Source organism: Tribolium madens, unplaced genomic scaffold (assembly GCF_015345945.1).
Source record: "Tribolium madens isolate multiple individuals breed KSU strain unplaced genomic scaffold, Tmad_KSU_1.1 Scaffold_71;HRSCAF=194;Tcas5.2_LG6, whole genome shotgun sequence".
In the NCBI taxonomy this organism is placed as follows: domain Eukaryota; kingdom Metazoa; phylum Arthropoda; class Insecta; order Coleoptera; family Tenebrionidae; genus Tribolium; species Tribolium madens.
In genome coordinates, this window is record NW_025401041.1 from 1,217,899 (window position 1) to 1,243,302 (window position 25,404).

Consider the following 25,404-nt stretch of genomic DNA (forward strand, 5'->3'; position numbering starts at 1 on the left):
ACATGTTTTTATAAAAGTAATGACAAGCAAAATTTCGTTGGAAGTTTTACTAGAAAATTATACATTTGCTAAAATAAATGTTTATCGCCCAATTGCATTCATAAAATCTGGAATGCAGTCTTTTTTTCTCAATTGCAACACTTTATACAAAAATACCGTGCGATCAAAAAAAAAAATAAATTAGAGTAGGCGGTGATTAAAGACCTTCAGATGGCAATCCTGATTTTTGACATCAAATGTCAGCGGAAACTTTGACATTATTTCACTCAAAAATAATGTTCACTTTAGAGCAGAAATTTTTTATTGCTGTACAAGAGGAAAACGGTGGATGGTCATTTTCACATTCAGTTCGTGTGAAAAATTTCCAACCCAGATTCCCAGCCAATATGTAGCCAACTGTAGAATTTAATCGACGCCTACTCTAATTTATTTTTTATTTGATCGCACGGTACAATGTCAATACATTCTGCCTAATTTTTTTCCCTATACAGGGTGGGCCAGAACTCGCGCCCCAAAGAACATTTTCAAGTAAGATAAGATACCAGGAACATGAAAAAAATGTTTAAAAAATTCTATCTGTCAAAAAATTTTGACATATATTTTTTGACGTTTGACATTGTTTTATAGCTATATAATGATACTGATGATATTGTATATGTTTTTTACAATTATTTAGTAAAGAGACAAAAATTTTGCCAATAAAAGCCACAAATAACATTGAACAGAGTTACAATTTAGGTTACAGCTTCCTTGTTTCCTCTTTAATAGCCTATAGCAAAAAAACTTAGAAAATTATTTTTCCAACAGAAATAAATAGAGTCAAAGTGCAAACTTTAAACCCTCATAACTTCGAAATTTTTATAGATAAAATTTTTTTAACATTTTTTCCATGTTCCTGGTATCTTACCTTATATGGCATTTTTCTCTGGGGCGCGAGTTCTGGCGCACCCTGTATAAATCTATTTTCAATCTCCCTAAACAAATAATATGTCAAAAGGCTTTTATCTGGCGCCGTACTCAGATTTTAGTAAGTCGATAATGCAGTGTTGGCAATATGTCAACATTAAAGTGAAAATTTGTTCACCGAGAACTGTAATGCAACTTTTCCTTTATAAACAAACACCAATAAGGTGTAAATGATTTCCATCAAGTGGACCAGAAGCAACTTGATGGAAAATTATTTACAATAACCTTGTATACTATACATCCAACATAACATATTTCCCAAAATAGAAAATTAATGTTTTTTCTAAAAATAGAAAAATATGAGAATAGAGTGTGTCTTAACTTATAGGCATATTATTTTGAAAAACCAAGTATGCCTTGGATATTCTAAAAATCCTTTTTGTGGAGTAAAGTGACTTTTATGTGGCAAATATGACAAAAAGTTATTAACAAAAGTTGTTTAGAATCAACAACTAGACCGCTACACCAAATTTCAAATTCGTTGGCCAACTATGATTTTTTTTTCCAAGATAGTAGTAACAAATGCGTTAAAAAATTATTTAGTAGTAATACTAGTGCAAAAAAAGTATTATTAAACAAAAAACAATTTCATTCTCAAAACAAATCACAAGTTTTATAGCACTTTAATGTGTATTAATTACTGATATTATTTGTTCTAAAGACAAATATTTTTAAAAAAACGACTTGTTTCTATACTTTTTATGACACTGCAACACGCCTTCAAATATACAATGTATAATTTAGTAGTTACCAAAAAAACTAAAAAGAACCATTTTTGACTTTTTACAGTTTGAGTAATCAATTAAATCCCATAATTCTAGCTATAAGGGTGATTCAAAAATCTCGTACCATATCTTGGGTGGTGATAAAGAACATCCAATTGAGTTAAAAATTCCCATGACAAAAAATTGTTTGTGCCTTTTTTCACAAAATATAACTCTTCAAAAGTTAGATGTTTAGGTTACGTTTTTGGCCATTCAGATCATGTATTCTTGAATTTAATTAGCGGAAACAGTAAATCTTAAACCTTGTTAATCTGTGGCATAGGTATGTGTTTCTACGTTCTTAAAAAAAAGTGTTTTCTTGAGTGATTAGTTATAACATTTTTGATCTACGCATGCGATATGTGTATTTTGATTCGATGTATTTATTCAGTTTTTGAATCATTGTATTGCTAATACTTGTATAATTTCCCCATTTCTGAGAAACTCCAAAACACTCATTTCAAGCACATTTCGTATTATTATACATTGAAAACGTCATTTATACGGAAATAAGCACTTTTCTTTTCAAACAACTAGGAATTTAATTTTTGATTAATTAAGTAGTGCTCCTGCATTTAAAGTGTCGTTAACCGTCACTTCAATATTTAAAATATGTACTAGAGCTATAATATAAAATTGGTTATTTCATTTGGTTACAAAATATGAAATATGTATTTATACACTCAAGTCTACATAAAATATGAAATTTATATTTATTATGCAGGTATCGATTTGAACAGGTTATTTTTATAGGTACACTGGATCAATGGACAATTTTTTTGTCATAATCGACAAATTAATTTTGACACTTGTTGATAATTAAAATCAAATGGACGTGTTTAGATCTAATAAAAACAATTTTGAAAAATTTTCCATAAAATTCCAATTAGCCTAATGAAGGTGAATTTTATTGCGTCAATTATGGACCACTGAACGATTTTAAATCGTCTTGTTACAAAACAGAATATAATCGTTTTATAATGACACTAAAGACAAGAAGATTTCGGAAAGAAAACTTTTAGCCGAGTAACACTTTGTAAATTCCCGGTATAACCGAAGCAGAATTTATAAACAACATCTGTAAAACGCATGTGTCGTCAACGAAACATGTTTTTAAACGACCAATTAACTCCAACATTTATCTTTTCTGATGGGATTCTGTTAATGGATTCTGGCCATTTAGCCGAATTTTTTCACAGTGAAAGTTTCGGAAAATTTTCGAAAAAAAAATCAATCGAGGGTGTGGTGATGAGAAAACAAGTTAGGCAGTCTGATGCAAAAAATTAATAAACAATTACGCATCGTTCCGTGAAAATCGTGCCCTCTTCGGAATCGATAAACTAACCTGTAAGCTTCAGTAAACAAGCAAGCGTTTTTCTGGCGGAAAATTTCTTTTTCCTCGTACTTACTTGTAACGTGTTTCTGTCGGTGCGAACGACGTGAAACATGAACGCATTACCAAATGGTCGAAACAAAAGAAAAATTAACCGAAAAGTTTTTATTTTGACCGACTGCACGAAGCCTCGGATCAAACACAACTGACTGGTTGATTGTTGCACGACGCGATCTAGCCAGCGGATCCAAGGCGCTTCGTCGTTGTCATGACGACGCACACTAGATCTTACACGATTGTTTTGACGATTTGAACAGTGGTAAATCGGCAAAATTGATTTTTTTTGCTTGGTATCGGTTTTCGAGTTCCTGGACGACAAATGTAGCTAAATTTCAGTTTTTCGTTTCAGCTGAAAGAATTCAAAATTCATATTGTGGAGGGTTTGATGAGTTATGGTGCGCCAGAGCTCGCTCCCTAGAAAAAAATGTCATCTAAGGTGAGATACCAGCAACATAGAAAAAAAAATTAAAAATTCTATCTACAAAAATTTTGAAGTTATGAATGAGAGTTTAAATTTTGGATTTTGACTACTTATTACTGTTGGAAAAAAAAATTTCAAAATTTTTAGACAGAAAATTTTTTAAACATTTTTTCCATGTTCCTAGTATCTTACTTTAAACTTTTTTCTGGGGAGCGAGTTCTGACCCCTTGTATAAGTATTTAAGAAATTTAAGTTCTATGAATTTGATGACATTTTGAAAATTATTGCAATAGATTATTTATGTAGATAGTTTTAGAAAAGTCGTGTGATAAGAATTTTTACTAAAAGTGATCGAAATAAATTATGAGATTACCAGGCAAGTTTTTTTTTCATCTTTACTAACTTTTTTCCATTTTTTTTTTGATTTCGTTTAAAATAAAAATTAATCCACATTTTACGTTTATACAGGGTGCCCAGAACTCGCGCCCCAGAGAAAAATTTCAAGTACCCTGTATAAAAATAATAAAATGTTCTAATCGTGGAGGGTTCTAATTCTATTTTTGCAAAATTTTCTGCAAAATGAAACGACAATAAAAGGACTAAAAACCCGATAAAAATATTAAAGTAATTAATTACAATAAATATAACTATACAGGTGTGTCAAAACTCGAGAGAAAAAATTCAAGTAAGATGCCTATTTATACTAATGATCTTGTATTAAGTTTTTTGTAGAAGTACAAAAATTTTGCAAAACAAAGCCACAAATAACATCAAAAAGAGTGACAATTTAGAATACAGCTTCTTTGTTTCCTCTTCTAATATCCTGTAGCAAAACCACTTGGAAAATTATTTTTCCAACAGAAAAGTCAAAATGCAAAATTTAAAGTCTCATAACTTCGAAATTTTTATAGCTTTTTTTTTAAATATTATTATTTATATTATTATAATTTTTTAAATATTATTATTTCCTTGTTCTTAGGTATCTAACTGTACCTTTTTCTCTGGGACGCGAGTTCTGGCGCAGTCTTTACAATAAAGTATAATTATTACGATTTTTAAATATAATAAGCTTATTAGTTCAAAAAGCAGTTTTTTTAAGCTAAACCATTATTTACTTGAAACAATTATTCAAATTATGAGGACAGACATAGAAATCAATCATATTCCAGTTCTGTAAAAAAAAACAAACAAAACACTGAAGAAAATATTAGTATACTGGTTTTTCTCTTTGTTTCATTATTGAATCATTAGCTAAAATCTAACCATAAAAAGAGGGTTGTAGCGTAGAACATTCCATCAAGCAAGCGTAGAAATTTAGAATGTGTATCTGCAGATAATAAAATGTCCTAATGACAAATGAGAAATGTCAACATAATTTTTATGTAAATTATGACAGAAAACGGTAATACACGATTTGTATGAATAAACACTAACATCTCATTTTAGAATGTTTTAAGAGGTTTTATACAATAATTTAACTTGCTTAAATCAATATTTTAATTTATCTAAAATAATTTTCTAGGTAACATACGAACTGCCATGCGACATACGTCCTCAACTAGTCCGCCTACTTGGGAGAAGGACTTTTTGATCGTACTGTAGTACTATTAGTTAAATAAATTCTAGGTTGAATACATTATAAAATACAATAATCAATAAACAATATTTTGTTTGAATGTGGGACAAGTATGAATGAACTCTTTTAAAATATTATGGATTTACTACGCATGTTTGTGTCGACAACTTCTGAATATTTGATTATTTATTGATTAAAAGATGTCTGGTCATTGGTCCAGACTTGAAATTATGAGTGGAGACTACAATTATAGGTGGAGATTATGAACTGAAAATAACTCACAAAATAAAACTCTTTATAGTCAAAAATTATGTATCTATAAAAGTAAAAAACTAAATTTAAAAGAAAACAAACTACAATATGTATTTCTTAGAGTTTTAATTTTTTGTAAATTACAGGAACAGCAAATATTTTTATTATCTCTACACAAATCTGAAACCAATATTCATATTCATAGCAATTATTGCGTGATTCACGAAATATAAATTAAAAATGTCCAACTGTTTTCTGCGATAGCGTGAAAGTTCAATAACTTATTGTTAATATAAAAATGTCGATGAACCTTTGTTGTTATAAACTGAATGAGTTAAATAATAATATTATTCGTAATCGTAAAGAAGCACATGAGCTGGCATAATTTGACTAGTAACAACATAACTCTCACTTTTGATTTCAAAATTATTGTATTATAGTGTTTCACAAAATATTTATTAAAAATAATAGTTTTGTTAAAAATCATACGATGATAGTCTTAACAATTATGTGCTTAATTAAAAAAATGTTTTACCAAAAATATTTGTAAAAATGTTGAATTTAACATAATTGTTATTAAAATTCTCGCAAAGTTAAATTTATTGCAAAATCTTGACATTTTCCAGAGTAAAATTTAAATCTAGATTTTTATAGTACACTATCTAAATACATCTCGTATGTTTTTAATGTCGTTTAAAATTTTGAGTTACTTTACTTTTGAGTTACTCTACCTGAGATATTTTACAATATTTTTTAACACCCTGTATACATAACATACATATTCATAATACATTTCACAACAGAGATTTTTAAATGCAGAAAACTTGATGAGCTACAACAACGGATTAAAGTTTTTTACAATATGGAAATTAATCACACAACAATGTGAACAAACAAGACAGAAAATACATAATTCCGCAGTAAACATTATTTTTGTAAACAGATATTTTTATTATTTTTTTTTAAGGAAAAATCTTGAAAAAAGAGCAAATTTTGGTTATGTTGACAAGAAACAGCTTCTTTAATCCGACTCCTCCTTTATACAAATCTGTTGATATAATCCAAACAAGTTATAGCTCCAAGGGCGGATCCTGGGGAGGGGCCCAGGGGGCCAGGGCCTCCCCCAAACTTGCCACCGAAAGCTTTTATTTTTTATATTTATTTTAATATAAAAACTTTATGACCTAAAGTTGTTTAAATAAAAACATTAAAATTCTTTATAAATCACACTTATTAATATAAGTATATACAAATCATACATAGGTATACCGACTACCGAGAGATCAAGATAATTTGTAATCTAGTCATTTTTGGATCTGAAAACGTACGTATGTCTGTTTTTGAACTAACTGCACTTAAAACGTCAAATAAAATGACAAGTCGAAAGGTAAAACGGCAAAATGGGCTGGAATTAGTCGCCGACGTATAATCATAAGACCATTCTTTTTTTAAAGTAAATCATAAATTTAGTTATTAAAATCATCATCTTTTTGATCATGGCATTTTACCTTTCGACTTGTCATTTTATTTGAAGTTTCACAGATATACGCACAGGACATACGTTTTCGGATACAAGGACGAGTCGATTACAAATTATCTTGATCTCCCGACACTTACTTAGTTTTACTAATTTAAAAAGAAATCATCAATTGTAATTTTCTTTGGGCCACATCTTAGGTATCTAATTAAATTAAATTCACATCTGTTTGAATAATAAACTTTACCAACTCGCAAGAATATCTCATCCAGTGAGCGGCAAAATTATGGAACAATTTTATGAAAACTGAAAATATTTTGTTTTGACAAAAATGCTCGAACAGGTCAATTTGCTTTTTAAAAATACACAATTTTCAACTTGATTTAAAATTTTACATTTTTTGATTTTAGGGTAATGACGGTAGCCACATTTTTTTTAATGGAAACCCCTAATTTTTTTAGCAAGTTCGATAGATTTGTTAATTGTCGAAATGAGAACCAAAATATTGTGTATTACATAAAGTTTTTCAAAAAAAAATCATCCAAAAAGTGCAATAATATCAATAAAAAACAAAGATTTTATATCAAGTTGAAAATTTTGTATTTTTCAAAAAGAAAATTGACCTGTTCGATCTTTTTGGCCAAAACAAAATAATTTCAGTTTTAATAAATAAGATTATTCTATAATTTTGTCGCTCACTTTCGCCCTCATAATTCTAAAAAAATTTAGCCCCCTCAAAATTAATTCCTGGTTCCGCCCTTGTATAGCTGCTCTATTGTTCAAACCTGCACTCCATAATAATTCAATAGTAATCAGTAATCAGAGTTAAATACAGTATACAGTGTGATTCACTAAAGGCAACAAAACCAATTTATATGTATATGGTATTTTTTAATGACACCATCAAATTTAGGTAATTGTTTACAAAGAATAAACAATTACCAAATCACCCTTTACTTCAGAAATATATTTTTTTAACATTCTTTTTTTTGTCAAAGGGTGTCGTAGGTTTTATATTTGTTAATATGCGCGAGTTTTTCAGTTAAGATAAATCCACCGAAATTTGTTGGTTTTCTATTTCTGCCTCAATAACAGCAACATTTTTCAGTAGTTTTCTATTTCTTTTCTTTTATTTTCGTTTTATTACAGTTTGCTGTTTAATTCATATTTTAGGATTTGATTTTTCAACAAAAATCTGAAAAGTTAACAACCATCTCAGCTTTTTCATCCTTTTACACATTAGAAAAATTTTTCATTCGATCATTTTTATGTGTGTATTAATTTTTGGTATAAAGTTAAAATATATTTTTATCAGACTCATACTGAATATTTTTTATGTATTTGTTACTTGTTTTAAATAGATTCACATATACAATATTTCAGTTGTTAGCTTGTTTTAAAAATGTTAAGTCAATAACCAAAAACTTGATAATCTGGAGAACCTGTTACAATAATTAGTTTGGATTAAAAAGGTTCTACTGTATAACAATTTTAATAGACAACCAGCTGAAAGAATAAAATACAAAAAAAAAGAATCGCCAACATTACTTTGAAATGGAATTTAATCTAAGAAAGAAACAAGGGATGATTCTTTTTATAAAAAAACAGCCAAAACATAAGAAATAAATTAAATAGTTGTTTATATATAGATATTCCTGCTTGTAGATCTACGGATAATAAATTACGGTAATTTAGATTGGAATGTACTAGTAAGTTCCTACATAAATTATGTTTTTGTGTTGGCAAATAGGTGTACATGCTTACTTACCGTACAAGAAAGATAAAACATTTAATTATTTACGTGTATTATTATTTATAAATAATTAATGTTTTTTAGAAAAAATATGATTAAATTAAAAAGTTTTACACTCATAGTTTAGTAGTAAGAGTACAAGTAAACTTAGATTAACTTAAAATTATGACGCTTTTTTACTCCTCTTCTGCCGTCGTTCCCAGTGTGGTCCCAGCTCCGGGCTGCCAAGTCGTGAGGGACAGGTTCTACAGATGAAAAAAGGCGCCACAACCTTAATTTTTGGGATGGTCACACTCGGGGGAACGATAATCTACCGAAGGCTGACGGTAGAATGAGACTTATCCAGGGTTATTCACAAATATGAAGCAATATTTGAACCTCAAAAATGACCTATAAAATGATGTTAATTTAAATAAAAACTAGTAAGTACGATGGCGACAAAGAAAAAAAAATTACTCGTAGGGTTTTTCTTAGATTACTTCGATTTACTTCGAACTTCTTGTGACAACTTGACAAATTATATATCATTTTGTTCGTCTCAGTGAGACAAATCAAATGCACTAAAAAAATTTAAAAAGTCCACACATTTTGAACAAAATAATTTTTCTAATTTAAATGAATTTAAAATACTTTAACTTTAAAAAATCATTACTCAATAACTATTAGGCCGATTTCCTTCAAATAAAGACCATTCTAAAGAGAAGGACTTGCCCTTTAGTACGATATGCAATTTGAAATTGAATATTGGCAAACTTTTCTTCGAACAGTGTTCGAAGAAGTTCGAAGTAAATCTAAGAAAAACCCTACGAGTAATTTTTTTTTCTTTGTCACCATCGTGTAGAGCATTCTTCTAATTAGAATAAACAAAAACTGTTTCTTTACTTAAAACAAACAAGTACCTGCGTACTAATTGAAGCAAATAAAGAATTTTTTGTTCTAAAAATGATCACTGATCATTGAGCAAAAAGGATCTACAAGTTTAAAGCACTAGCTTTAAATATAAGAACAATTTTTTTCAAATTCAATCACTTTCCATTCAGATTCCAACTTGTTCACTTTGTTCTAGCTTTCTGAACTTTTTTTTGAAAATGTTCTCAGCAAATGCTTTATTATCACTTTCTACTGATGTTGAATGCAATAGTCAGTTGCTTCGTGTGCAACTGTTATCACAACAACTACTACCTACAAGCTAACTGAAGCTAATCGTAGAATGACCAACAAAATAAATCAGGTGACTTATTGCATTTAACATCACTCGAAAGTGATGAGAAAGCATTTACCTACCTTATTAAACAATAAAATGTGATAAAATAATAATAATAACGGGTACCGAACTAAAAAAAACTGCACCCCAGACTCGAACCCGCGACAATTATGATCTATTTCGCCTGTAATTCGGCAGGTGACCCTTACGCAAAAGTTACACTAAATTATTTTCGTTACATGTTAAGATTTTTTTCCAAATAAGTAGGATAAGGAAAGTCGTGTGATGTTCACACCAGATTTTATTGTAATAATTTCGGAACCATTTGAACAAATATTATAAAATTTGGAACAGGTACTTGCGAGATCATATAATATTACATAATTTTGACGCCAACAATAAATTCAGTGCCAACAAATTACTCTACTACACCTCTTTCAAGTGTAATTCAGAAACCATTACATGTTGTAATTCAGATTAGTCAATTTAGTTTCAGAAAGCGTAAATTGAAATTTAGATTAATCAATTGTCTTTCAGAAAATGTTAATTGTAATTCAGAAGAGTAAAATGAGTTTCAGAAACTATGAGATATAATTCAGATTAGTTAATTTAATTTCAGAAAGCATAATTTGGAATTCAGATTAGTCATTTGTATTTCATAAAGTAATAATTGTAATTTAGAAACCATTTCATGTAATTCAGAACAGTAAATAAATTCAATTTCATGTTATATGTAATCCAGAAAATATGAAATGTAATTCAGATGAGTAACTTGCTGTTATCTTAAAATGAAGTTTACACATAAACACGAATTATTTTATTTTCAAAATTAAAGAATTACATAAACTTGGTATTTTACAAAATAAATAAGATATTTTATTTTCAAAGAAATTTTGATAATGTAATTTTTAATTGAAAATAACGAATTCTGAATTACAATTGACGAACTCTCAGTTACAAATGACGTAAATTGAAAATAACGAATTCTGAATTACAATTGACGAACTCTCAGTTACAAATTACATCTTAATTATAATTAACACTTTCTGAAATACAATTGACTAATCTGAATTCCAATTTATGCTTTCGAAAATTAAATTAATTAATCTGAATTACATTTGATAATTTCTGAAATTCATTTTACTGTTTTGAATTACAATTAACATTTTCTGAAATACAATTGACTACTATGAATTACAATTAATGTTTTCTTAAATATATCTTAAGCTTTCTGAACAACACTTAAAAAAGGTGTAGATGCAAACTTTTGTTTTATGTCCACTACACCTTTTTCAAGTGTAATTCAGAAATCATCACATGTCATTCAAATTAGTTAATTTAGTTTCAGAAAGCGTAAATTGTAGTTTAGATTAGTCAATTGTCTTTCAGAAAGTGTTAATTGTAATTCAGAAGAGTAAAATAAGTTTCAGAAACCATAAGATGTAATTGAGATTAGTTAATTTAATTTCAGAAAGCATCAATTGGAATTCAGATTAATCAGTTGAATTTCAGAAAGTATTAATTGTAATTTAGAAACCATTACATGTAATTCAGAACAGTAAATTCAATTTCATATTACATGTAATCCAGAAAATATCAATTGCAATTCAGATGAGTAACTTACTGTTATCTCAAAATGAAGTTTACACATAAACACGAATTATTTTATTTTCAAAACTACAAGATTTACATAAACTTGGTATTTTACAAAATAAATAAGATATTTTATTTTTAAAGGGATTTTGATAGTGTAATTTTTAAATGAAAATAACGAATTCTGAATTACAAATGACAAACTCTGAATTATAATTAACACTTTCTGAAATACAATTCACTAATCTGAATTACAATTAACGTTTTCTGAAATATATCTTACGCTTTCTGAATTACACTCGAAAATGGTGTAGTTACTGAGATAATTGAAGAAAAAGGTTTCGGCTCCCTCAAGCATTTCCGAACATAGGTCTATAGGAAGTATTTCCCTTATTTTGACCTAAAAACCAATATAATATGATGTCTTCTGAGACTAGCAGTGAAAAAAGTTATGTAGAATAACAATTTTTTGTTCTATAAAATACAAATTTACTTTATGTTGCGTGTAGATAGTTCAAAAACTCAAAAATATTTCGCCATTGTGTTTACTTTTATTAATTAAAGCCTCCAGTAGATATCATTTAATTCAAAGTTAATAATATTTACGCACATATAAGTTTATAGGAGCATATTATCACAAAGGTCGCTGGTTTATTTTTGAATGTTGTGTTTTGTCGCCTTGTTATTGACGTTATTTCCCTAATTAGTAGAGATTATTATTTAAATAAATACTGCATACCTCTTATACAAAAAACAGTTTTTTTTCAAGATAATACACATTTGTACAAAAAGTAATAACTATTTTATTTACAAAAATAAAAGTCGTAAATACGTCTCTAATAAAGTAAAAGTTAAAATTATAAATTCAATGGTCTGATTGACCTGGTTAAATAATATGCACCGGTAACATAATAATATAGATCTTTTTATACGTCCAGTCATTACCATAAATAACGTGCAAGAGGAATGTCACTCGATAAAAATCAGTTCGTCTTTTTTCTATAAGCGAAAGGATAATCAAGAGGTCCATTTTGGGCGGTCCCAAAGACGGCGCCGTGAGGTCCTGTCAAATAACTAACACCTTTCTCGTGCAACATCTCCCATAAATTTTGAGGATTAAAAAACTGAACTCCACCATAATTCGGGTGTTTTGCCAGGGCAACGAAATTGGCAACAGTGTCAGTGAGTGGTTTTAGCCAAGACGTTGAAATTAGTTTCGGTGACAAAACGGCGTTTGGTTCCAAATCTTGTTTTTGGGGTAGAAAAGTGGCATTTTCGGACAAGTTGTCCTGACCATAAACCTAGTCAAAAATATCCAACAATTTAATAAAATAACTAAAAAGTATACTTACTGATATGATTATTAGAATAATACCTATCACGAATTTCATGTTTGACTAGACTGGGCTAGGATTCGCGAAAAGTGCTTTTATAGTGAGTTTAGTACCCCTATAAAATTTTGGAATAGATTAATGCTTATTAGTGAATAATGGTAGAGTTAGGTAATAATTCCTGAAAATATGGGGAGAAAGTCAAAATTCAATTGAGAATCACGTAATAACCATCATAATGTATTTTGTTTATTTTTATCTTTAGGTAAATACCCAGTGGATAATATCAGTTACTAAATGCTAATAGCTAAATCTTGTGTTACAAGTTTGAAAATAAAATGCAATGATGAAAAATATACCAGTAAAAAAAACAACGAAAAACCTAATTCTCATTATTTTGTTCCAATCGTTTTTGCTTGATTTGTTAAAAGAATAATTAATAATGGTTACTTGATTATATCCGTAATGTCTCCATGCTTGTTATGGCATCGTAACAGCCTAATAGGCCGTTTAAATTTAACGGACGGGTTTACGCATGTTGCTAATTATACAGGAAGATACCTAAAGATACCAGGAATATGGAACAAATGTTTTAAAAAAAATATCTGTCAAAAAAATTTGACATTTATTTTTTGACATTTGACATTTTTTAATGTCTATTTAATGATACTGATGATCTGGTATATGTTTTCTTATAATTATAAAGTAAAGGTACAAACATTTTGCCAATAAAAGCCACAAATAACATTAAACACAGTTACAATTTAGGATACAGCTTCCTTGTATCCTCTTCTATAATAGTCTGTGGCAAAAAAACTTGGAAAATTATTTTTCCAACAGAAATAAATAAAGTCAAGGTGCAAACTTTAGTTTCTCATAACTTCGAATTTTTTATAGATGGAATTTTTTAACATTTTTTCCATATTCCTGGTTTTGACGCACCCTGTATGTATTATAGTTACAAAATTATATCTATCAGGCAATCAAAACAGCTACCAGACTTCGGCAAGATAATTTATTTTTTTACAATAATTTTACATCATTCAATGTACATTTTTTTTACAATTGTAGCCAATGTTTGAACACTTATTGTTAAAAAAAATCTTTATAAAACAAAGGGTAAGGGAGGGATATATCGCAACGCAACATTTATGTAACTGCTACTTTCTTCTAAGTCTTTGATGAGATCATTGATTCGTTTGATAATTTGAGGGTTAGCTGTGTCTCTTCTTTGAACCACTTTTGATAGGACGGCGTGCAGTTGATCTGAAGATGTCCCTGTCGAAATTTCCGCAAGCTCAGCTAAGATTTTCTGAGAATAACCCTGCAAAATAATTTACTTTAGGCAAGCATCTATACAGAATGGAAGTTCAGTGTGTTTCAGCAATCGATATAAATAAAAAAAATAAATCAAGTGTAAAACTTTGTAATTTTGTTAACTACATAATATCTTGCATTCAAAATTGTTATCAATTTATATCGTATAATGCAAGTCACGTTTATGGTCTCTAACCACGCAAGTTTTTTCAAACCACATAACCACTATTAAGTAGGTTGTTAAAAAAAATGTAAAATATTTCAAGAGCTAATAGTATGGACAAAACAAACTTAAAAGTTTTAATAAACATGGGGCCGCAAAGTAACGGTTCGGAAATATCAAAAATTATTTGTTTTTTTAAAACGTTTATTTGCAGACTGTTCAAACAAAAAAAAGAGAAGCTTCTAGTAAGAATCCTATAATTTTTCACATTCGATATCTCCGAACCGTTACTTTACAAACCCCTATTTATTAAGACTTTTTTGTTTATTTGGGTCCATATTATTACCTCCTTAAATGTTTTACAATCTTTTTTTTTAACATTCTGTATTATTTACAATCAAATTGCAATTTTTTATAATTATTATCAATTATCAGTTTTTAATAGTTTTTTAATACAAAACAAATTAGACGTTTAATAGTTTTTTCCAACACTAATATCTTATACTCTTTCTATGGTGCATTTAAGGTCTTTTATGTTGCCGTTAAAACGTTTTTCCATAAGGTACGTCCGTCAATCGCAACGTATTTTATAAGTACATAAAATATTCTTATCTTGGCATTTTGTCAATTTCTACATTATTTTGACAAATTTCTTTACAACAATTTTTTAACTTAGTAAAATTTCTGATTCAATATTAGTATTGGAAAAAAAATTGAAGACAATATAAGTTTCATAGTTTAAAACTTTTGTTGTCTTAATGGCTATACATACAGAGTGTCCAGAAATTGCGTGTACGAACGTCTAGGGGTAATTCCATACCTTAAAATATGACGGAAAGTTCCTATCAACATGAGTCCAAAAAAACTTCCTTAGAAAGTTATGACCCTGTAAAGGAGGGCCTTCAAATGTACTTTCTTTTAAATTATTTTTGTTAATATTTTAATTAGAAAAATAAAACCACGCACCCGTAGGTTTTTTGAGATTGGCATAAATAAAATTTTTGAATCTTGGTTAAGGGCGCACAAAATAAGGGAGGCTGCGGCTAAAATCGCTCAATATTTTTTTCTCTTAAAACTTTTTGCAAATTTAATACCATAGTAAGATAGAAAAAACATTCTTTCATAAAAAATGTCTTCTTGGTAAAATGTAGAAGGCACCGTTTTCGAAATACAGGCCATTCTTTATGTCGACGCACTGAGGTAATTGAAACAATATGATATCGTGAATGTTTTAAAAAACATGTGTTGTTTTGTTTTTCTAATTAAAATATCAACAAAAATAATTTTAAAAAACACATTTGAAGGCCCACCTTTACAGGGCCGTAACTTTCTAAAGTCTTTTTTGGACCCATGTTCATAGGAACTTTTCTTTATATTTTGAAATATGGAATTACCCCTAGAAGTTTGTGCACCCAATTTCCGAACATTCTGTATAACTTTACCTTATTGAATATTGGAATTTATATACTTACGCTGTATTTATTTAGACCTAGTTTTTTCGACTCTTTGTTCAAGAGGTCATAAAGCGATAAAAGCGCGACGTAAGCTCTAGTTGGAGGCTTTTTCTTTTGTCGCAAAAGCAATACTCTGAAATCCGAATCGTCGTACAAATTCGAAAAATCTTGTACTTGCCGATCTTGGTCTTCGATGTCGGTTACTTCTTCAATACTATTGACCAGTCGTAATAAATCACCTAATCTTTTACCTAAAACTAGATCGATTTCTTGAGGTACATCGTCACCAAGACTTCTGCCTTCTTCTTCCACGGGAAACTTGTATCTGCATTAATGTTAATACATCGTATTAGTGTTGACTAATAAATAATTATTAATTTAGAATAAAACTATAACACTTTAATGAAGTAACTTAAGTTCGCACTCCAAAAATTAGAAATGCCACTTTGTATCAAAATCCTAAATTCCTTAGCTTCTCACTAAAGGAGGTCTCTTGAGTTGTTTCGATACAACTTACCGTTTTTAAGTAAAATCAATTTAAAATTTGCATATTATGTTACAGACCATAAGCAGCAATAAAATTTAAAATTAAATTCTTTTTGCACTATACCTCCTCAGTGTAGGACGCCCTTGATTAAACATTTTAACATTTGATCTTTGAATTCGTTTAGGTGTATAAAGGTTATCAACTGTACTAAATGTTGTAATTTTATCTATAATGGTTTTTGAAATATATTAGGAAAAACTTACTAAAAACCTCTTTCAAGGGATGTACGAATAACTGCCATACGTAGTATTTTTCAATACGTATTCATGGTAAACTTTTGGCATAAAATTGAATATTCTGTACCTGTACAAATTTGTCACAATAAAAACGGAACGCTCTGTAGAACAAAGAAATTTTAATAATTTTTTTCCTAACGAAAGAAACATCAAGGCAAAAATACAATTTATTGTTAAATTCACTGTAAAATATGCGTTCCCGTAATTATACGTATTTAAGGCCCAATTTCTACATTGCGTACTAATGTTTAAGTTGAAACAAAATATTTTTCAAGCGTTTGTAAAATTTGTAAAAAAATACTTCAAAAAAGATGTTACTTTAAATATAAAATATACACACTTCCAGTCAGGTAAGTAAGTTTTTCTTTCTTGGTCAGGGTGGGAGTTAAGTTTATTAAGACATTTTGTTCTGTAGCACAGTATATCACTCTGTAAAAGTTTGCCTGTGACAACCACCCTGTATAACAATATCAAAAAACAAACACATACAAGATGTTTCAAGAATAAGTTACAATAACTTGTGTTTTTTAATGAGACACTTCATCCTACGTATGTTCTTACATGTATCTACATCGTTTTTAATTTAATTAAAATTTAATTTTTATTTTTATTTTGTACTTATGTGAAAGAGTGTTTTTATCAACTAATTTCAGTAGATAAAGTAGTCTTTTATCGTCTAGTGAAATAAAGTAGTTTTTTTCTACTCCACTCTGACCAGTGTATTCATCAGCCAGACACAAGAAATTCTGGTAGGTGAGTACAAAATAAAACGAAATATTATACACAACGATAATAGTACATTATGTTATTAGGAGTAAAAGGGATTGTTTATGTGGCGAAGCTGAACGTTCATTTTGCCGAACGGAGTGAGGCAAATGGATTCAGCTGAGCCACATAAACTCACTTTTACTCCAAATAACATATACTATTTTATCTGCAAACGATTCAGATGGAACGAAAAGAGCAACACACCAATAATCAAGTAAATCACCTCAATAATCAGGYCGCTTTGRAATAAAATCARAACAAACGTCACGCGTCAGTTTCGGAATTTGTGTTGAGATTTCACAAGTGTGGATTGATTTAACTGGTGAATAACTGGTGTAGTTTATAGTGCAAAATGTCGAATGCTGATAATATACCTTGTACCCCTCCAGAAAATTCTGAAAAAGCGAAAGGGACAAGAAAGAGACAACAGTGGTAAATGTCAAAGTAAGTGTCAAGTAAAAGTGAAAACGCCTAGGCMTAAAAACAGTGTTTTTACTCCATGTCTGAAAAGTAAAACTTTTACCTGTGTCATTTAGTCATAAAAGTGGTCACTTTTGTGACGTTTGCAGATAAAGATTGTTTATCGTGATTTCGTTGAACTTCGTTAAACTTCGTTTAACCTTTTCACTCGTAGATAAACAATTTCTTTATCGTCTTGTATAATAAATAACTATTAATTTAGTTTTTAATTTCACTTGTTATAGACTGAAAATACATGCAAAACACATAAGAAGCAAGTGTTTCAGAATAAATATTCTATCTCAAGATTGAGAATTTTTACTTTCTATTATTAAAAATGATTTCGGAATTTTATTACATTCCCTAATGTAATGTAATGGTCGCGGACAAAGAAGAACACAGGGCGACAAAAAAAAGTCATGTTGTGACAACTTGACAAATTTTACATCAAATTAAAAAAGTTTACAGACTTTGGACTAAATAATTTTTTTTCTAGTTTAAATGAATTTATAATACTTTAACTTTGCTCAGTGATCAGTGGTCATTTTTAGAAGAAAGAAACCCTTTATTCGCTTTAATTATTAGGCCGGTACTCATTGTTTGTTTTAAGTAATCAAATAGTTTTTGTTTATTCTAATTACAACAAAGAAGGTGCAACTGTTCATTTTTAAGCAAAAGAAGAGTCTTTAAACAAATACTTTTATAAAAATGCAATTTTATGTAAGATTAACATGCATTTCTTCTGTATGGCGCAATGTTTGATTAGCAAACTTTAACTTCAAAAAATCATATCTTGAAAACTAATCGGTATATTCTTTTAAAAATTTGGATTCCAACTAATAAAGGGATGCTCTACACGATGGCAATGATGAAAAAAAATTACTCGTAGTTTTTTTTTTTAGATTAGGTACTTCGATTTACTTCGAAGTTCGCCAATATTAAATTTCAAATATCATATCATTCTAAATAATGGTTTTTATTTGCAGCAAATCGGCCTAATAATTATTGAGTAATGAATTTTTAAAGTTAAAGAATTTCAAAATTCATTTAAATTAGAAAAAAAATATTTAGTCCAGAGTGTGTGGACTTTTTGAAAAAAAAATTTGTGCATTCGATTTGCCTCACTGAGACGAACGAAGTGATATATAATTTTTCAAGTTGTCACGACATGACTTTTTTTCGTCGCCATGTGTTATCAATTCTCTTGGAATTTTTTTCACCTTTGCAAGCTTTGTGTTTTTATACAACAAATTTTTAAAATGCTTAATTATTCATTTTTAAAAATTAGTTGACTTACTCTGATTGGCTTTTGAACCCTCCAAATGTATGTTGTACAATTGATTTCATAAGAAATGTGACAATGACAGTAGAATAAACCTCACTTTACCACTGTTTTTAAAAATTTTTTGGAAAATTAAATTAAGAGGTTAAAAATATTATGGCAACTTTTGTCAATTATTACAGTTATTAGTCGGTCAATTTATTACATGATGTGAATTAGCTTGTCCCGTGTTTTATGAAACCAATTGTACATAAATCTTTATTATGAGTAGAAACACAAAAATCGACACAGATATTATGAGATATGTACATCACTTTGACAAAGCCTCACCTGTCAAAATAGTTGTACCCACTCGGGTACTTGAGTCTATCTACATACTCCTCATATGTGAACCCTTTGGCAAAATAGGTTTCCGGTCCTGGTGGCGCTTCCGGAGCATAAATTCCGGGCTTGTGAGGCCGAGTTGGTCGCATTGTCGTTGTAGTGGTAGTAGTGGTACCAGTCGTAGGTTTGAGATCAAACTTCATAAGTTCGGTAACATGTGCAATGATCTGCATACTCGCAGGGATAAACGAGTCCAATAAAGTTGGTTTATTTTCGACCTTAGGAGGTCCTCCCACACATGTCTGGAGGGTTTTGGGTAAATTTTGGGGTACTTCGAGTGGTACTTACGTGCCTGAGCGCAAAACAACATCAACAAAATGTGGTACATTTTAGTGTGCAGACACTCAGAAGCATACTGTCTTGTTTAACATTCATCGACGAAGGCAGTCTAATTGTGTTTTATACAGGGCAACTGGAAATAACTGTTCTTCGGCTGGCACTTGTCCGTGTTGAATGTTTGTAACCGGTACTTGAGTTTTTCTCTTCACAGAGATGTGAAGGACAAGAAACTTATTGGAAATGTGACACAGTAACCCAATAGGCTTTTAATTATAGGAACATTGAATTTTGGGAGCATACTGTATAGGGATTCTAAATTACAATCAAGACGAGTTTTTCGAAGTTGTATTTTTATTCAGACGAGTTGGTTGGATTGGAATTTCAGCTCTAAACTGTTTTGATTTACAGACTGATGGAATTACGTTAACCTTGATGTGTTAATGAACTTTTTAGTATGTGCCGTTTTTTTCTTCAGGATATTTACATATTTTTTTATTTAATTGTTTAAACAGGCGACAAAATTCTTTAGATGTTGTTCACTTCCAAGAATGCAGAGACAATATTGGGACTTACCCGTAAAAAAAAAACATTTTTTTAATAACAGCACCTTTATTCACAAAAATAATTATACACTAAGCTGGAGCGACTGTTGTTCCAGGATAATTTAATTGAGCAGCAGCACCATAAACTAACCCCACTAAACTACCAATAAGTTCCATGAAAAACACACCAATATTGGCGGGACTGAAACGACTAGTACTTGCTTCTTGTTTAGCATTTTTCACTGGTTTATTATAAAAGTACCCTAAATTTTCCGTCAAATTATTTTTATTCACATCCTCTTCGTACTCTTTATCAAAATCATCGAATTCTCGTTGAAAATCATCATCATTTGATGGAGTAGCTGAATTCGTCAAACTTGAAAAAAATCTATATTTTTGAATAATCTTATTTATTTTTTGTCTGAATAAACTAGGTGGAGCATCATTTTGCATTTCTTCCACTTCTGGTTGTTGAAGATTGTCTTCTTCATCTTTAAAAAAGTCATCATCTATTTCATCTTGAAGCTTTGCAGGTTGCCGTCGCAAATCTGCGATATTTCCTTGCGGTCCTGATGAAGCTGCAGATGCTGAAGAGATGAAACTTGTCAAGGTTTGTGGAGCATTATACAAGAAAGGTTTTGCTAATGTTGGCACAATTAACTGAAATTATATAAAAAAATTAAATTGTGTATAAATTTGAAGAAAAACAAAACTCACCACTAAAACAGAAACACTTCGAAGCAGCAACATAATGCCATCTGAAAAAACAACAACGTTTGCTTGTCTATTTTGGTCATGCCCCCTACCATATCCATATTGCACAATTTTAATCAAATGGGCTTTGTTCGTGAAAATTAACCTTCGATTTGAGATTTTCTATGACCCATATGTTTTGCAATAAATTTAAATAATCTTAGCGGTATTTATTGTAAATTTTATGGGTTGGTTGATTTAATCAAAATATTTCTTAATCATTTGTATAAGAAATATTGTGTGCTGTACACGTACTTCTTAGTATGCAGGGAGGAGACGCCGATTATGCACCATTCCAGAATTTTAATACGAAGTTGTGTAAGATCGAATCGATTGTTTTGTTCTATATCGCATGGGCATGACCCCGTACTCGAGGTTAATTACTGTAAGCATAAATAGTGGAAGATCCTTATTCTATTTAATTGTCATTAACACACATGGACGTTTAAGTGATGGTATAGACCTATTATAATTTATGAGAAAATCGATAATACAAAACTTGTTTCGTAATTATTTAACGATTGAAAGCTTTCAGAAAATGTATCTTTTATATCACTTAACTTAGAACTGAAAAAGTTATTGAGAATCACTTCACTTATTGAAGGCAAAAAAAATTATTCACTTATCGCAAAGGGTTCAAGAGCTGTGATGTTTTGAATGAAGTCTTACAAATGAAAATTTTGACCAAAAAATTGACATATGTTAAAAACTATGGCAGATAAGTACTAACAGCTAAAGTACGTTTTGGTCAGTTTGAAGAGTAGAATTTAAAAATGCAATAAAAATTACCATTTAAAATTTCAAAGTTGGCGCCAATTTCTCATAGTTCCGGAAGTTTAGCCATTTTAAAAATAATTTAGTGAAACTCAGACTGGTCGATTTGAGTTGTAAACAAAATTTTAAATTCCTATCTGCATTAGAAATCAATAAGTTTCTAATGTAGGACTTAAAAGAATCACCCTGTATAGGGAATTAAATAGGGAATTGATTAATAATAACGTAGTACTATTTTATTTAAAATTTTTCAGTACTTTTTGTAGAGAAGGTATAGCTTATCTGTCATTAGTTGTAATTTATTTAAAATTATTCCATTTTATTATTCTTGTGGAAATTTCTAGTGATTTTTAGAGTGTCAAGTTTTTAATAAAATGTAATAAGAAATAGTTACTTTAATAGTTTATTTATTAAATATTATTTTAGGTAGGTATGTATGTACATTTTACATTTAATATAATTTTATTTTATTAATCTAATAACGAGCATAATTTTTTATCCCAATCACAGATTCATTTTCAACCTTAACAGGCCCAAATTTGGCATGTTTAATAATCCCAATCTCCCGTCCGCATTTTCCGTTGTCTTAACATTTCAGGGGAAACACTTTTTAAATCATAAGCCCATCCAATTTTGGCCATGAGGTCAATAAATGCAGTACTAAGATTTGTTCTGTAATTACCCAATTCAGCTGCTTTATAATCCCATGGAAAAACATGATGGTAATTATGCCAACCTTCCCCATACGCAACAATTGACACCGCGATATTCTCTGTAGGTTTAATGTTTCTTAAAATGAAGGTAACAAAAACAATGCTAATTTTATAATAGAAACATACTTATCGTATGGTTTGTTGCCCCAAATATGGGCTACACTGTTGACAGCCCAAGTGGAATGCAGAGTTATAACGTATCGAAGCACACAGGTTGTAACCCATGATATGTATAAATCTTCCTCAAAAAAATACCACGGGATTAGAGCTGGTACGATAAGACTCAAGACGGGGGCTATAATTTTGTAGTACCTGACTCAAAGAAATACTGTAAAATTTTGTTCTAGTTGAGAGAAAGAAATCACTTACTTTTTTTGAAACATAACCACGGAGTCGTTTTCGAGATCACTCAAATCCAATTTTTTCCCTTGAGTGATAACATCTGGGTGTTTACGTACCAACAGCCATCCCATATGTGAAAAGAAAAATCCTCGAGTTGCATTATGTGGATCTGCGTTGGTATCCGTATATTTATGATGAACTCGATGATCCCTCACCCATTCATAAAGAGGATTTTGCAAAGTCACAGTTTGCAAAAAACACAAAAATATTCTTAATGGAAGTTTAGCTTTATAGCAACGATGAGCCCAAAGTCGATGGGCCCCTGCTGTGATTCCTTGACCAGTTAGTGCACCAAAAGTAAATCCTAAGATATTTTATGTAATTTTTTTAAATGAAGATAAGGTACTTACCAAAAATTAGTGTGCGCCATTTAGTTATCGTCAGAACAAAGTAAAAAGCTTGAAGAGAAACAACGTGGAGAATAAGCAAAAGAACAACATTACGCCACACAATTTGGCCTGAAAACAATTTGGATGCTAAATTTGATACTGTTTTGTCTAATAACATTTTTGTAGTTTCTTGAATAACTGTTTACAAAAGACTAAATTTCATGAAATGGAAATTTGTATTATCGCAAAATCTACACTTAAGGGATTTATTAAGTGTTAGAAAGTTGGGTTTGGTTAAAGTATTTTAATAGCAGGGCATTAAAACTGTCACGTAGATGAAACCATTCCGTCCGAACTTATAAATTTTGGGAGAAAATTTAAAATAGTAAAAAATAGTAGGAATAAAAGTATTGGGCTATGTTTTAACAATAAAGTTATGTACATATTCAGACGATTAAAAATTATGTCCCAATTTTTTTAAATAATATACAGGGTGTACCAGAACTCGCGCCCCAGAGAAAAATTTCAAGTAAGATAAGATACCAGAGACAAAAAAAATGTTTAAAAAATTTTATCTGTTAAAAAATTTTGACATTTATTTTTTGATATTTGTTTATGACTATTTAATAATACTGATGATCTTGTATACGTTTTTTTATAAATAATTATTTAGTAAAGGTACAAAAATTTTGCCATTGAAAACCACAAATAATAGTACATTACAAACGAGATGGTAAATATGGCATTATCCCGAGGGTTTATGTATACGATCGAGAGGCGCCAGTTTCGAGATCGGATAAAGCACAAGGGGTAATGCCATTACCACCGAAATTTGTATGCTATTTTATTCACAATTACATTATTTTTAGTCAAAAATTTGAATAAAATAAAATTCTAACAAAGTTAAGGTCCAAAGTAGGGTATCCAAATTGCGTTCGATTAGCAATTGACTACTAATTTAGTTAAATTATTATGCGTAACTTGACAATTTGTAAAAAAAAATTTCTGGTATTTTTGTAATCTTAACGTTAGCTTTCCTGCATATTACCGCCTAAGAGAAGTAATGTTATTACTCCTCATGAGATATAATGACGTGTTTCACAACCTTTAAAAGGTTAGTAATCGGCATATTGTAAATAAATAACATTAATCAGAGTTACTATTTAGGATACAGCTTCCTTCTTTTCTCTTCTAATAGTCTGTAGCAAAAAAACTTGGAAAATTATTTTTCCCACAGAAATAAATAGAGTCAAAGTGCAAAATTTAAACTCTCATAACTTCAGATAGATATTTTTAACATTTTTTCCATGTTCCAAAAATGGGCGTACCTACTTACTTTTCCAAAAACAAATTGCTTGGTATTATAAAGTTTGATGGTTTGTCTTCAAGTCAATTTTGTTGTTAAATATTGTTTATTATTTATTTATTTTGTAAATGACATTGACGACCACTTTTTTTAAATTTGACTGTAATTCTTTTTCGTTTAATGATAACGTAGACATAGTTTTAAAATCAGCTGGTAGATTTTGGTAAGCAATTTATTAGTAAAATGAATGAGATAATATGTATAAGTACTATCTGTTACAGTTTTAAGTGCTCACATTTCTGAAACACTTTGAAACAGTGATTTCAATTTTTCTTTTCTAAGAATCAATGGATTAAAGTTATTCTTGTCAAATTGCAAATAATTATTTTTAGAAAATGACAATATTCTTAGGATCAATAAAAAAATTAATTATTTGTTATTAGTCTTATGACGTTTTCAATTGTCAGCCGTGCATAAAACACCTAAGTACTCTGTTTCTTTTTTTAATTTGATGTTCACATTGTGTTGTTTTTAAAATAATTTATTTATAGATTTATAAAAGTCAAGTGCAGTAAATGATTATTTTTCTTCAAAATTATTAACACTTTGTGCGAAGATTTTATCAGTTTTTACAGTCTCTGTTCATGTGAAAAGCGACAACTGAGGAAGATAAAGACAGACGTGTTTCCCTTTATCTCTGTTCTGTGGTAATTACTTTTTTGGCCTCCTGACATGTAAATGTCAAATTAACGTACAATTGACACCTATTGAAAGACTGTATTTACAGTCGCCTGAGCATTTTACGCACAGACGAGTGTAAAGTGACAGTTTTACCGCACTGCCAAAATTATCTTCATAGACTTTTATAAAAAAAAACTGTTTGTAAGATGATAACATTTTTAATAAAACGCTCTACACACAACCTTTCAATCTTAGAACTCTTTTTTCTTCACACCACTTTATAAT

At 29.6% G+C, this 25,404-nt stretch overlaps 5 protein-coding genes across 5 annotated transcripts in view; all 5 read right to left on the bottom strand.

Moving 5' to 3' along the window:
- LOC123009401 (calcium/calmodulin-dependent protein kinase kinase 1-like) overlaps positions 1–3,269 on the bottom strand; it is a 57,206-nt gene extending 53,937 nt beyond the window's left edge. The window contains exon 1 of the mRNA XM_044405686.1: positions 3,140–3,269. The gene's annotated coding sequence lies outside the window, so the exon portion shown is untranslated. The remainder of the gene's footprint in view (positions 1–3,139) is intronic.
- An 8,424-nt stretch (positions 3,270–11,693) lies between these two features.
- Positions 11,694–12,790, bottom strand: LOC123009110. The gene is made up of 2 exons (XM_044405231.1): positions 12,752–12,790; positions 11,694–12,700 (listed from the first exon to the last, which is right to left on the bottom strand). Exons 1-2 carry the CDS (start codon positions 12,788–12,790, stop codon positions 12,383–12,385), a joined length of 357 nt encoding a protein of 118 aa, XP_044261166.1. The 3' UTR covers positions 11,694–12,382.
- A 941-nt stretch (positions 12,791–13,731) lies between these two features.
- Positions 13,732–19,782, bottom strand: LOC123009426. The gene is made up of 4 exons (XM_044405727.1): positions 19,633–19,782; positions 19,287–19,582; positions 15,683–15,989; positions 13,732–14,054 (listed from the first exon to the last, which is right to left on the bottom strand). Exons 1-4 carry the CDS (start codon positions 19,666–19,668, stop codon positions 13,836–13,838), a joined length of 858 nt encoding a protein of 285 aa, XP_044261662.1. The 5' UTR covers positions 19,669–19,782; the 3' UTR covers positions 13,732–13,835.
- A 426-nt stretch (positions 19,783–20,208) lies between these two features.
- LOC123009427 lies at positions 20,209–21,094 on the bottom strand. Its single transcript, XM_044405728.1, has 2 exons — positions 20,879–21,094; positions 20,209–20,821 (listed from the first exon to the last, which is right to left on the bottom strand). The coding sequence occupies exons 1-2, from the start codon at positions 20,909–20,911 to the stop codon at positions 20,252–20,254; spliced, it is 603 nt and encodes a 200-aa protein (XP_044261663.1). The 5' UTR covers positions 20,912–21,094; the 3' UTR covers positions 20,209–20,251.
- A 1,030-nt stretch (positions 21,095–22,124) lies between these two features.
- LOC123009424 (acyl-CoA Delta-9 desaturase-like) lies at positions 22,125–23,576 on the bottom strand. Its single transcript, XM_044405724.1, has 4 exons — positions 23,154–23,576; positions 22,771–23,107; positions 22,528–22,713; positions 22,125–22,477 (listed from the first exon to the last, which is right to left on the bottom strand). Exons 1-4 carry the CDS (start codon positions 23,308–23,310, stop codon positions 22,237–22,239), a joined length of 921 nt encoding a protein of 306 aa, XP_044261659.1. The 5' UTR covers positions 23,311–23,576; the 3' UTR covers positions 22,125–22,236.
- Positions 23,577–25,404: the final 1,828 nt, after the last annotated feature.